We start from the raw sequence: 13,764 nt of genomic DNA, 5'->3' as shown, positions 1-13,764 counted from the left end.
TCTTATTAAGTTTCACAACAAGACCTGCCACCCTCTCGTTAATGCTATAGCATTCCTGCATGTTACCAGCTATATCCTTATTAATCAGGAATCCGACTCCTAGTTCTCGTCTCTCCGCTAAGCCCCGGTAGCACAGGACGTGCCCGCTTTTTAGCACTGTGTATGCTTCTTTCGTCCTCCTAACTTCACTGAGCCCTGTTATATCCCATTTACTGCCCTCTAATTCCTTCAGTAGCACTGCTAAGCTCGCCTCACTAGATAATGTTCTAGCATTAAACGTTGCCAGGTTCAGATTCCAATGGTGGCCTGTCCAGACTTAGATTTAGGTGTATGTTAAAAAAAACGCAGGTGGTCGAAATTTTCGGAGTCCTCCACTACGGCATGCCTCATAATCAGAAAGTGGTTTTGGCACGTAAAACCCCATAATTTCTTTTTTCGTAGTGCAAGCCCAAAATAAGTGTTTTCGTTAGGAAACGACTTGCATTCAAGACATTCACTGTTCACTGATAAGACAAACGCTGCCACTAAAGGGGTTGGTATTGGGGTCCCCATGGGAGTTTGATGCGTGCGTTCTGGCTGGTCAAGTTTTAATTATCCAGCGAAAGCTAATTTTAGGATTGAAATAACGAAAGTTTGGGCCAGAAATGCATGGGTGCCAGCTGGGATCTTTGGTTGGAATCAAATTAACTAGAGTCAAATTAACCGAACTTTACTCCGTAAAAAGAGAACCTATGGAATACAGTTCACAAGGCGTGACACAGCTACCGCATTATAACAAAAGTTCAGTCCATCAAATGTACATTGCAGCAGCTGTTGAGAATGTCTGCAAAATTACAGTCTGCGTTGAAGAAATGCAGTTTCTATGGCTTAAAAATATTTCTGAGGTTCTCGCAAGGGAACAGACAACGGATCTGTTACAATGTTGAGTGCCTCTCTTCATCCTGTACAAGCTTACTGTGAGTGGGAAGAGGCACAAGCTTGAACTTCCAAACCCAAGGATGATGATCATGTGTTACTGTGATAGGTTTTAAAAAGACTTCTAAACATAGTATTCAATGCTCGTTTTCTTACTGTAACATTTTTTGACTTCAACTCATGAGGCTCAAATTTTCTGCTTCTCTCATTAACCATTTAGTGGGTTTCCTGGTCTATGTTCTGTTTGTGCTTGCTCCACTTGATGCGATTGTAAACGAAAAAGTTGAACTATATTAAATTTACACTACCTGCTAATTGTGCCAGAACAGATGTATTAAAGAGTTCCTTTTGTGTTGCTTTTACTAAAGTATTAAACATGTTGGTTGCAGTAGGCAGGTTCACAAAAAAGCGGCCCCTCATGCACACACCAAAGCCATGGCAATCAGTGGCTTCACAATAAGGTTGCTACCTCAAAAGTAAATGCTACTTTAGTTTTTTTTACCACAATAATAGGTAATGAACATTCAACACAGAAGACAAGTCACAGTTTGTAAACTATTTTTGGTGCCTGTGTCGGCCCCAATGGTGCCTAAAATGAGGCTGCAGGTGCCTATTTTAGGCACCTAAAATCTAGTCATGACACATATACCTCTGGCAAGCAAAATCAAAAAGCTATTATAATAAATTATTTAGGGTGCTCCGAGTGTTGCCAGTATACTTTCAAAGGTTTTGAGCTCCAAAACCTTTATCTATTGAAAAAAAAAAAAGGAGAAGTCAGAAATGTCATGTCAGAAGCCCTTTAAGGTCCTAAAAATGTGTTTATAGAGAGATGCAATTTGCCAAATGTTTAGCTGGCTCATGTGAGTGCCGCCTTTTCTACTTTCAAGTGCGTTACAATGGAGCAGGCTTGCGAAAAGGTCAAGGTTAATTTCATGCTTAGAAAACAGGAGAGTCATGTATGTTAGGTTGTTCTTGTCCTAAGGCAGAAGCCTACAGAAAGTTGGTGGCCAGGTGAGCCAGCTGTAGAGATTTGGCCAGCTTTAGATTTGGCCACCTAATATAACCTGATATTGATTCACTTTAGCACCCTTACCATGTACAGTGTTTACTGGAAGCTCAAGACGAAGAAGTGCGGAACGAAAGTCCTTGTTCTGTGGTTCTTCAAAGTTGTGCGACTTCTGGATATCAGGAGCTTCCGCAAAGACGTCGTCCTCCGGAATGGGGGACAAAGGACCTCCGCGCCCTCCTGACAAGGCGAGTCCTGCAGCGGTAGCCCTGTCTGTGGGAAACCGCGACATCACTAACTATAGGCTTCCCGATTCATCTGACAACTCAACAACGGGAGAGATGGAATCGGACAGTGATTACACGCTAGTCCAAATTGCGCGACTTGAAGTGCAAGCTTCGCCGGATGTTAGCAGGCAGTGATTCTACTCTAAAAGCAGGTGTGATGAACGGGTCTTCTCCGGGGGCTACACCCCAACTACGGCAGGAACGAATTTGGATTCGTTGAACAGACAATCGCTGACCAAATACTTCGATCGAATAGCCTCAGGACATGTGAGAGAGATTCGCATTAATGCTCGGAAGGACATTCTGATGGTGGACGGGAGTTCTCGGGCAGTATTGGAGGCTTTGAAAGCCATGCAAGTGGTTGCTACATCCCAGTTCACTCTTTCCTAGCATACGGCAACGATACCTGCACTGGTGTTGTATCAGATGTGGACATTGACATCAAGGATGAAGACCTGCAATCTCTTCTATTGTCGACAGTGTGAGTCCTCAACATCCACTGTCACGGTCTACCCGGGTTCGTGAACAAGGGAGGGCTTGAGGCACCCTCCGATAGACGGACGCTCCGCAGCGTGGTGGTGCTGAACGATGACTGACCGCCGAGCAGCCGTGCTCATCGATGTTTATTACGGTACGGTGACCAATGTTGCGTGCCGAGCTTAGCAGGCCGCCGAGCCTGGCGGCGAACGAACATTATGCCTGAGGGGGCGTCACATGCTTGCTACACCCCCTTACCTCCAGTTTGTTTGTTAAATAAAAAACAAACATCCATGTTCAATATATGAGGCTCTACCTCCACCCTAGCTGGGTCAACGGTGCCTGCTATTCAGGCGAGTAACGGTCCGGTGGCCTCCGCCGTCGAATACTCCGCCTGGGCACCGGTGTTAATGGGTCGGGTGTGGCAATGCCGGGTGCTGCCTGAGCCAGCCTCGCTCCATCCGGAGGATCCGTAGTGGTTGGCCTCATGAGTGGTGCTGGGCTCGACACTGGTCCAATGGGTGCCGCACCACTGGCTACAGTTGCCACTTCCGAGGTGGGTGGTGCTCCGCTGGAAGCGACTGGTGCAGCCACTAGTCCTCCTGCGGGCTGGAACTCAGAAGTGGCAGTCGAGGGTGCTGGCCAGGTCCCGAGGCGGGGCCCGATATGGTCGATGTGTCTGTGCCACATGGCCTCTTCTAGCATGCGGATGCGCAGCGATGAGGCGCTGGCAGGAGACACCACCTGTCCGGCAGACCAGGGTGGGCCAGGACGGAAGTTCCTGGTGAAAACTGGAGCTCCTGACTCTGGCAAAGGCCCGGGACGGCACCCTTAGTCAGCAGCCAGCTTCTGCTTCAGCTGCTTCAAGAGCACTGTGGATCGGAAGTCCGGATGCAAGACGTCCAAGGGTGTCTTGACCATCCGACCCAGCAGGAGCTCACAGGGGACACGACCAGTGACATCGTGGGGCGTGGTCCGGTACTGAAATAGTATCCGGGCAATCTGCGTCTGGAAATCCCCAGTCTGGCTCTTCTTGAGCTTGTCTTTGATGGTTTGCACCACCTGCTCGGCTGCACCATTTGAAGCAGGGTGGTCTGGCGCAACCATCATCCTGTGGATACCGTTCTTTGTCAGCCAGGCCAGGTACTCTATGCTGGCGAAAGCAGGACCATTGTCAGACACGATGACATCCGGCGAAGACCTGTCGTAGTGCTGCAATGGTCGCGCCTGCTGATGGAGTGGCGACAGGTAGAACCTCCACCCACTTTGAAAAGGCATCCACCACTACCAGGAAGTAATATCCCGTGAAGGGTCCCCCAAAATACACATGTAGGTGGGACCAGGGTCTCTGTGGGAACAGCCAGGGGGTGCTTTCCACATGATGCGAGGCTCGCTGATGCTCCTGGCTGATTTGGCAGCTCTGCACCACATGCAGGCTGGCTTCCGGGTACTCTGGTAGACGAACGCCCAGTGCATGAATCCAGTTTCGGCCCAGCAGCGTCGGCGACGACCCCTTCGTTAATTAAAGGGGAAGGGTTGCCTCCCTGTCACCAAAACGAACGCTGACCTTTGCCTGAACCTGGACCTGGGAGAGTTGCCCGGAGGAGCTGCGTAGCATCACGCCCGAAGCCTCGACAGACACGCCAGGGAAAGTATGCTTCAAGAGTTTATTTTTATTTATTTATTTTATTATTTTATTAATACTGTAAGCCTTTACAGGCTCTTACAGGAGTGGGAACAACAAAGAAAAACAACGAAAAGTACAGATTGCCAGCAAAAAAAAAAGATCCGAAAATGAAAGAAACGAAAGTCCTAGTTTCCCGGCCATTACTGACACGCTGGCTCCTGTGTCCAGCTTCATGGGAATGGGGTGCCCGCAGATTTCGAAGGTCAGCATGTAAGGTGGCACAGATGACAGTACAAAGCCTGTGTGCCACATGTCGAAAATCGGCGGGTTCTCGGCCACGACGTAGAGCCTGGCCGCGGAAGAACTTGAGCCTGCTGCCGCACGCCCCCGCCGCATACGTTTGCGACGGCTACCCTGGCCACGGGCTTGTGTGGTACCTGGGCTTGAATCATGCTGCTGCTGCTGCTTGCTGTTCGTCCTCCCCCTTCGGCATACACAATCCAGGTGCCCAGTTTTCCAGCATGTAAAGCATTGTGCTTGAGACAACTGGCACTGTGAGGCGGAGTGGGCACCACCACAGTGACCGCAGGTACTGCCCTTTGTCGCCAAGTCATTGACCGTCGCTTCCGCCGACGGTGAGCCAGTCGCACGGGCAATCTCGCCGGCGTCCTTGGCGGCAGCTTCCATTGCCAGCGCTGCCTTCATGCCATCACCCAGCGAGGGGTCGGGAAGCTCCAGGAGTTGTGTCTGCATGGCGGGGTTGTTGATGCCGCAGACGAAACGGTCCCGGAGCAGCGAGTCCAGCTGGTCCCCGAAAACGCAGGCACTCGCTAACCCTCGTAGCGCAGCAACGAACTGCCCGAGGGTCTCTCTTTCCCGGCGGCTCCGGTTGTTGAAGTGGAAACGCTCCATTAGTGTGGATGGTGCTGGGTTGAAATGCGAGCGCAGTATGGCGAGCAGCTCACTGAGCGTTTTAACGTGCGGCGTGGCTGGCTTGAGAAGGTCGAGCAAGAGGCTGAAGAAGCGGGTCTCGCAGCTGGCCAGGAAAATGTCCCGCTGTTTGGCCTTGGGTGTGTCGTTTGCCCGGAAGAACATGTGGACTTGCTCCTCGTAAATTTGCCAGGCGGACCCATCTCCCTCGAACGGCTCGAGCCTTCCGTACAGCGGCATGGCGGCAGCAATGGGGGGCGGTGTTTCTCCGCTCTCGGCGGCGTGGGATGATCCGTGGGTACTCGTCGCCAGTGTCACGATCCACCCGGGTTCGTGAACAAGGGAGGGCTTGAGGAACCCTCCGATAGAGGGACGCTCCGCAGCGTGGTGGTGCTGAACGATGACTAACTGCCGAGCAGCCGTGCTCATCGGCGCTTATTGCGGTGCGGTGACCAATGTTGCCTGCCGAGCTTAGCAGGCCACCGAGCCTGGCGGCGAACAAACATGCCTGAGGGGGCATCACATGCTTGCTACGGCAGGAGATACGAGAACTACGGCAGGAACGAATTTGAATTCGTTGAACAGACAATCGCTGACCAAATACTTCGTTCGAATAGCCTCAGGACATGTGAGAGAAATCCGCATTAATGCTCGGAATAACATTCTGATGGTAGACGGGAGTTCTCAGGCAGTACTGGAGGCTTTGAAAGCCATTCAAGTGGTTGCAACATCCCAGTTCACTCTTTCCTAGCGTACGGCAATGATACCTGCACTGGTGTTCTATCAGATGTGGACATTGACATCAAGGATGAAGACCTGCGATCTCTTCTATTGCGACAGTGCGAATCCTCGAAATCCACCGATTCGGCCGCTCCCAGTGCATCAAGTTGGTCTTCAAGTCAGACTCTTTGCCAGCATCGATCAAAGTAGGTTATGTGAGGCACTCAGTGCATCCATATGTGCCATGAACGTTACAGTGTCACAAGTGTTTCAAACTGGGCCACGTGAGTGCTGTGTGTAAGAATCCTACGTCGTGCCGAAGATGTGGTGGTGCTCATCAGGTAGACTCCTGTGAGTCTGACGCCATGAAATGTGCAAATTGCTCCAGAGCCCATGAAGCGACATTCAAGGATTGCCCCAGAATGGCAGAGGAGAGACAAATTCTGAGAAAAATGGTGAGAGAGAACTCCACGCACAAGGAGGCTGCCGATTCCGTCTGCAAGAAAAGGCGCAGGTTGCGGCAAAGGCCTCGCCGCTCCCAGAGCAAGTCCCGGCAGAAAGAGGCACTTCCTTCGAGTACTTGGATGCAAAACGTGCCACAGAGAGAGCAAGACCGACACACACAAGATGCAGCTCCCCCAGTACCTCCGCGCCCCTCAGGGAATGAAGCATCATTCAACTTGCGTCCAACCTCTTCGGCTGTAGAGTGGCCTTCGCTACCACAAAGGGCTTCAGGTGGAGATGCTCCTTCGGCGCTCCCCATGAGCCGGGAGGGTAAAGAAAAGCTTGGAAATGAAAAGGTTATAGACATGCTTAAACAGCTAGTAAACACTATACGTATATTGCTCTCTGGATTGGCAACGCCAACTGCACTATCTGTCGTGAAGGCGTTAGATGCTATGGAGCCACTATTAGCGGCTCTAAAATAAGGGTGGCAATCATGGCTCTCACGATAACACACTGGACATTGGAACAGAAGATGCATCATTCTGTTATAATGAAATGGAATGCTCGAGGTCTATGCAGCTGCATGTCTGACTTTAGGCAACGGATTTTCAAATACCACTTCCCAGTGATCGTGATACGTGAGCCAAGTCTCGCGTTGGAATTTTGCCTTTACAGATACGTTAAGCTCTGGTCACGTGAAGATGGGCACAAGAGCAAAGTGTTAATGTGTGTACGCAGTGACATGACGTATGTTTGGCACATGATCACTCCACATGACAGCAATGAATATGTGTGTGTGTGACACTAAAACAAACTACATGTGTTTTCGATCATCGGCGCCTACATACCTCCTAGACAAAGACTTGGCCTCTCCTACCTATCCACTGTGTTACAAGGTTCCCCAGGCCCTCATGTTGTTATTGGAGACTTAAATGCTCATCATCCTTACTGGGGAAGTGCTGCAATGAACTGTCGGGGTAGGAACTTGATGGACTTCATAGACACTGAAGGTCTGACTATCATCAACGATGGGTCTCCAACTTACATCCGCGGCACTGCCTACGGAAGTTGCCTAGACCTCACTACTGTGTCTCAGAGCCGCCTGCCCTCAGTCAGCTGGTGCTTGGACATAGAAACACACAGGAGCAATCATATACCAACATATGTGCAGATGAAGTGGTTTGTGCAATCAACTACATCTGCTGTACACTGCACTGATTGGTCCACATTCTCTACATGTGTCGAAGAGTATTGCGGAGACATAACTTCACCATCTGATATAGAAGACATTATTGTATCGTCAGTGCTGAAAACAACTAAGTTTATCAGTGCACCTACATCCACAACGGCGATTGATATTGAATATAAACGGCTCCGTGCGATCTGTCGTAGAGCGGAAAGGAAGGTTAGGCAAACTCAATCATCATTAGACCTTGTCTTACGTCGATGAGCTCAACGAAAAATACGGAGTCACCTTCAAAAAATGGGAAAACAATGGTGGAGGACCTTCTGTTCGTCTCTGGATCCTCGAAAGCCACTTTCTAGAATCTGGCAGATAGTGCGAAGCCTTCATGCCCCTCCTCAGCAAAAATATCCTTTCCGTGCTCTAGCACTTCACCAATCTCTGACGGAAGTGTAGGTTGCCGAAGACTTCTGTAAGAGAGTCACCCGTACCGATATTTCAACTTGTCTAACATTGGATTGACCTGTTCCACCTTCCTTTCACGATGCCAGAATTGGAAGCTGCACTTGCTGCTTCAAGACGATCTTCTGCACCTGGACCTGACGGTATTTCATATACTGCTCTGTGCCACCTTGGTGTGGAAGGTCGGAAAGTCCTGCTGTCGTACTATAACGCCACGTGGTCATCCAGTACAGTCCCGAAGCAGTGGAAAACCAACCGTTTGGTGGCTCTCCTAAAGCCAGGAAAATCGCCTTACGAAATGTTATCTTACCGGCCAGTAGCTTTAGCTAGCTGTGTCGGTAAGGTGATGGAATGGATGGTGCTCACTAGATTAGAATGATTCATGGAAAAGAATGAGCTTTATCCTGAAATGATGACCGGATTTAAACGTGGACGGTCTGCAGTAGATGGGGTCATTGATCTCGTGTCCATGATCAAACACGAAAAAAGGCGACACCGACTTGTAGGAGCAGTTTTCTTAGACATAAAAAGAGCCCATGACAGCGTACTGCATGAAGCCACTCTTGATGCCCTCAGTAATTTGGGCATCGGCGGCCGTCTCTACATGTGGATTGAAAATTACCTAGATGGTCGCACAGTCTTCATGTCCATGAATGATGGCGAAACGAGAAGACATGTTGTGGTCCGTGGAGTGCCTCAAGGAGGAGTGCTCAGCCCGACTCTTTTCAATGTTGCCCTTATTGGCCTTGCGTAAATAATTCCTGATACAGTATGCATCAGTACCTATGCAGACGACATATGCATATGGGCGTCCGCAGTCACATGGCCGCAAATTCGTGCAAGGTTGCAGCGAGCTGTTTCTTTAATGTCTCAGTACCAAGGACTGCAACTGGCCCCAGATAAGTGTGCTGCGTTAGCGTTCACACGGAAGCTTATGTGTTGGTATCCAATTATGATCAATGGCAATGTCACCCCATATGCGACCCACCACAGATACCTCGGCGTTGTCATTTACCGCGGTGTTTCATGGTTGAAGCATGTGGCAATGTTAAAGAGAAAATTAACTGGGCTTGCTCAAGTTTTTCGCTTTCTGGCTGGTATGAAGTGGGGTCCATCTGAGCATTCGCTACTCTGGCTGTACCGGGCTCTCTACGTCGACTACATTCAGTATAGCCTGCCAGTTTTATCATGTATGAGCTGGTCATGTTTGCGTACGCTGGAAAGTGCCCAGGCACAGATGCTGAAAACATGTCTCGGTGTTCCACGTTGCACCTCAACCTACGGAACAATTGAGGAGGCTCGCGTCACCCCTTTACCTGTCTATGATGCGAACCTCTTCCGAGTATTCCTGCGACTGCTGTGCCGTCATGGATGCCATCCCTTATCGACACTTCCCGTCATACGGTGGGACTCCACTTTTTCAAGAGCCATTAAATACCAAGAATCTGCCATACCATCATTGCCCCTGCTAACCTTGCATGTATGCCCCTATGGGTAATGCACAAAATAAGGGTACATCTATATATTCCCGGAATTTCTAAAAAATTGCAAATACCTACTGTCGGCCTCAGACATATAACACTTGAATATATGTTGAAAGAATATGACTCCTCGGTGAATGAATATACAAATGGATTGGTCTCGTCGTATGTGTCTGGTGTGGCTTTTGTCGTGCCTGCGCATCAAGTCATTCAACGGTTTCGTCTCGACTACAGCATCTGCAGAACTAGTGGCAATCAGAGAGGCCGTTCACTATATTTTGCGACAGCCTCCTCAAGTATGAACAGTCTTCGGCGACGCAAAATCGGCTCTGCAACTACTTATAGTGGTCTTGAAAGAAAGCACTTACAGAGTGTTGGCTCTTCAAACTGCCGAGCTCTACACTTTAGCGCACAAAAATGACCACCACATCACATTTCAGTGGATTCCCAGTCACTGTGGTAGACACGGCAATGAACTGGCTGATGCCGAGGCGAAGAAAGCACTCGAAGAACCAGAGTCACTGCTCGCAATTCCTTTTTCAAGAGTGGACGCCAACTGCCTCCTCTCCAGTGTCATCCAAAAATCGACAGAAAACCACTGGGACAATCAGGATAATTGCCACAGACGACTCCAGAGATTGGACCCTACCATGAAGTTTAGGCTACCACCGAAAATTCAACGCAGCTGTGCCAGTCTTCTGCACAGACTAAGGCTGGGGGTAGCGTTTACGCGCGGATACGTGCACCTCATGCGACGCACTGAGTCTCCAGACTGTGAGTTGTGCAATGTGAATGAGACCATAGGTCGTGTGCTTTGTGACTGCCCAAAGTACGTGGAAGAGCGTCAAAATTTTGACAATGACCTTACGCGTCTCGACAGCCTACCGATGTCGGAGGACGTTATTTTAGGCCCTTGGCCAGAAGCTCAATCGAGTTTCAAGGCCATCCAGGTGTTATTGAACTTTTTAAAAAGTACGGGCCTGGACTGTAGGCTTTGAGCATGCCAAATTGCTTGCCATATGTTTTACATCCTCCTCTCGTCATCGTCACCCATCATGCACCTCTTTCTTTCCCCCAACGCCGAGTAGCTGGCTAGAGGAATATACCTCAGGCCGACCTCTCTGCATTTCGTATCATTAAACTTCTCTCTCTCTCCTGGAAGCACAAATTTCAGGCACAGCCATAGCAGCCTGAATGCTTTAAGTTTGGAGCTGTTAGCAGACTATGGCCACTATTTTTTTTTTTTTGCTAACTTGCACTGTTCTCATTACCTGTGGTGTTTGGCTGTTATGTGCCCATCTAACTTTCTAGTGACATCAGAACAAATCAACAGCACATTAGAAGTGGCTTCAGAATGTTACAAAGATACACTAACAAAAGGTGTACAATTTATCAATGGACCTGCCAATGTCTCTGCAAACGTGAAAATATGTTTGTGGTCTCTCTTTGGCAAGGTCCTGTTGTAATCAGCTGTCTGTGTTTACGCCTTAGCCACAGTGATGATGTTGGATTATGCAGGAGTGGTACTAATGCTGACCACACCCGACAACCCGTACGTCTCCCTGGGGAAACTACGGTCTCGTCGACCAGCCTACACCTCTGTGCTACGAGGAAGCTTCTGGCTTGAAGGCACCAGGGTGAAGGCAGTGTTGAAAAAGCCTGCTATGAAGACACCGCGAAACACTGGCTACTGGCGAGGCGTCAGGCACAGCATGGAACCACAGCCAGATCAAGTATTTCACCTGGTGGGTTCCTTCTTTCAGGGGTGGGTGAATAGAAGCACTGCAATGGTGTATACATTGGTGCCAGTAGGACCATCTGATGGTGTGCAAGCGTGCCGGCTTTTTCAATGCAACAACAGTAACCTTGTCAACACGTGCTGAATTGAATAGGCCATTCAACAGGCTTCAGAACAAGGTGGCAGTCTTTCTGAATTTAATGTGTTGACTGTTAAATGCATTTCTTTTCTTCCAATATGTGCCCGCTATAGAAGTGCCACTTTTACACTTTTTTGCATTTGTTTTGGGCTCCCTAGGAACACAGCTATGTTTGGGATACGTGCATCTATGAAACTTACAATTGGCTGCAACTTGAGTTGTAACAAGCTCAGAATAGTCTTATTACAGGCTTCTTTGTTAGAAACCTGTGAATTAAAATAATATGCAGGGAATAAATTCAACGTAACATCTCTATGCATCTGGATTAAATGCATTTGCTGTTCACAGCTCATTCCAAGCCAGTTTGCACTAGTCCTTGCAAATATACGCCTAACCGGCCATCTGGTTTAACTGGAGATAAGTGAATCTGGTCTTGAAAACTGGTTATCCGGATTTTAAGAAATGGATATTCAGGACATCCAGTTTAAATAACCGGTTAGCCGGATATTCAAATCTACTAGATTTTCCCACACAAATTGATTTAAGCGCCAGCTATTTTAGTCCAACTGCCAGTTAATTGAACTCAACTGCCACACATTAATTCTTAGTGCCAAATAATTTATTTACGCACCACATATTTTAATCCTAACAACAGTGAATTGTAATCCAAAGTAAAGATGCATTTGTGGAGGTGTTCTAGGATGTTCAATATAATGATGAAATGTTAATTTTGCGCCGACCAAACATAATTGAAGAGCTTTCTTGACGAGTGTCGTCATGTGACAACAAAAATGCCTGTCCCGTGCGATACATGATCTAAATAATGCACTGTTATGGACATTACTGCCATGTATAGGTCATGTAAAATGTAGCTGTTTGATGGTTTTGCTAACATGCATTGAAACAAAGGGGCATCCAACAACAAACTGTTGATTTCTAAAGCAGATAAAAACAGGCTGAAAAAGGTGTCACACGTGACCTCTCATCATTTTCTTTTCTACAGTGCCCGTTGACATGGATATCAAATGAACGAGCTTCGAACAATCTCTGCTATTATAACCACGTAATGCATCTGAGATCATGTGGAAGAGGGTGCTACGGCATCTCACGTAACATTTGCTAGGATATTCCCGATTCTCAACCATATTGACATGGATATCAAACGATTGGGCTTCGAAGGAGCTTTGTGATAATACCCACGAAGGGTACGCTGGACCATGCGGTGGAAGGATGTCATGTGACCTTGCGTATCTTTCTGAAGCCCACATGTAGTTCACAAACACAGCAAAATGGGTGCCAAACAAACGGGAATCGTAAGAGCTATGCGATGGTACACATGTAGCGAACATCAAATCACATGGGAGACGCTGTCTCGTGACGTCACATATATTTCGCTGGTCCATGCGTGATTCCCAATCATACTGATGTGGATATACAACGACCAGGCTTCGAACAAGGTCTGCGATGGTGTGCACTCCGCCTACCTCAGACCACGTGGAAAAGAGTCGCGTGACATCACGCTTTAGCCAGACCATGGTTAATTATCAAGAATGCTGACATCGATATTAAACAAACGGGAAAATCAAAAGCTATGCGATGGTGGACACGTAGTTAACGTCAAGTCACATGGGAAAGGATGTCACGTTACCTCACGTATCTTTCGCTAGCCCATGCCTGATTCCCAACCATACTGACATAGATATTGTCGCGAGAGGAGAAGGCAAGCAGTTAGTTGCAAGCGAACGGCCGTTTACTGTCTGTTTCTGCAGCAGCTACCATGTACTCTTCTTCATCCTCAGCTTCTAGTGCAACTAGCACGTGCCGTTACCCCTCCCTCCAAAAGGACAAAAAGAACAGGGACTACTTCTCCATGCGACTAGACGAAAGTGAGCCCCCCCCCCCCCCCCCCAAAAGAAATGGGGAGATGTTAAATGGCACAAGGAGAAAATAAAAGAAAGACAACGGACATGACGACAGGGGCCACACCACAAAGTTTGTGGATGGGAGTCAGCGCGAGTGGTAAGACTTAGTAGTCTCTCTTCTTTTTGTCCTTCTTTTGGAGGGAGGGGTAATGGCAGGCGCTAGTTATGCTAGAAGCCGAGGATGGAGAAGTGTGCACGGTAGCTGCTGCAGAAACTGACAGTAAATGGCTGTTCGCTTGGAACTGACTGCTTGCCTTTTCCTCCAAGTGCAATATTTCGATGATATATCGCGCGGGAAAGGCATTTCTGTAGTCCCATGACAATGCTCTTCAAGAAAGCTCTTCAGTTATACATTCCGTCATTCTTTTGAACTGCTATAACACATCCGCAAATGCATCTTTACTTTGAATTAAATTCACTGGTGTTAGGA

General features: G+C 48.3%; 1 protein-coding gene across 4 annotated transcripts in view; it reads left to right on the top strand.

The window, feature by feature from the left end:
* Positions 1-13,764, top strand: part of LOC126521642 (F-box only protein 9) — a 58,260-nt gene that overhangs the window by 41,395 nt on the left and 3,101 nt on the right. For all 4 annotated transcript variants that reach the window (XM_050170351.3, XM_050170352.3, XM_055065772.2 and 1 more), the window contains one exon: positions 11,054-11,280. In XM_050170351.3, the coding sequence (XP_050026308.1) occupies positions 11,054-11,280 (227 nt within the window). The remainder of the gene's footprint in view (positions 1-11,053; positions 11,281-13,764) is intronic.

The sequence above is a fragment of the Dermacentor andersoni genome, chromosome 6, assembly GCF_023375885.2.
Source record: "Dermacentor andersoni chromosome 6, qqDerAnde1_hic_scaffold, whole genome shotgun sequence".
Lineage (NCBI taxonomy): Eukaryota > Metazoa > Arthropoda > Arachnida > Ixodida > Ixodidae > Dermacentor > Dermacentor andersoni.
Note: the sequence above shows the minus strand (reverse complement) of the source record. Positions and strands in the feature narration are given on the sequence as shown.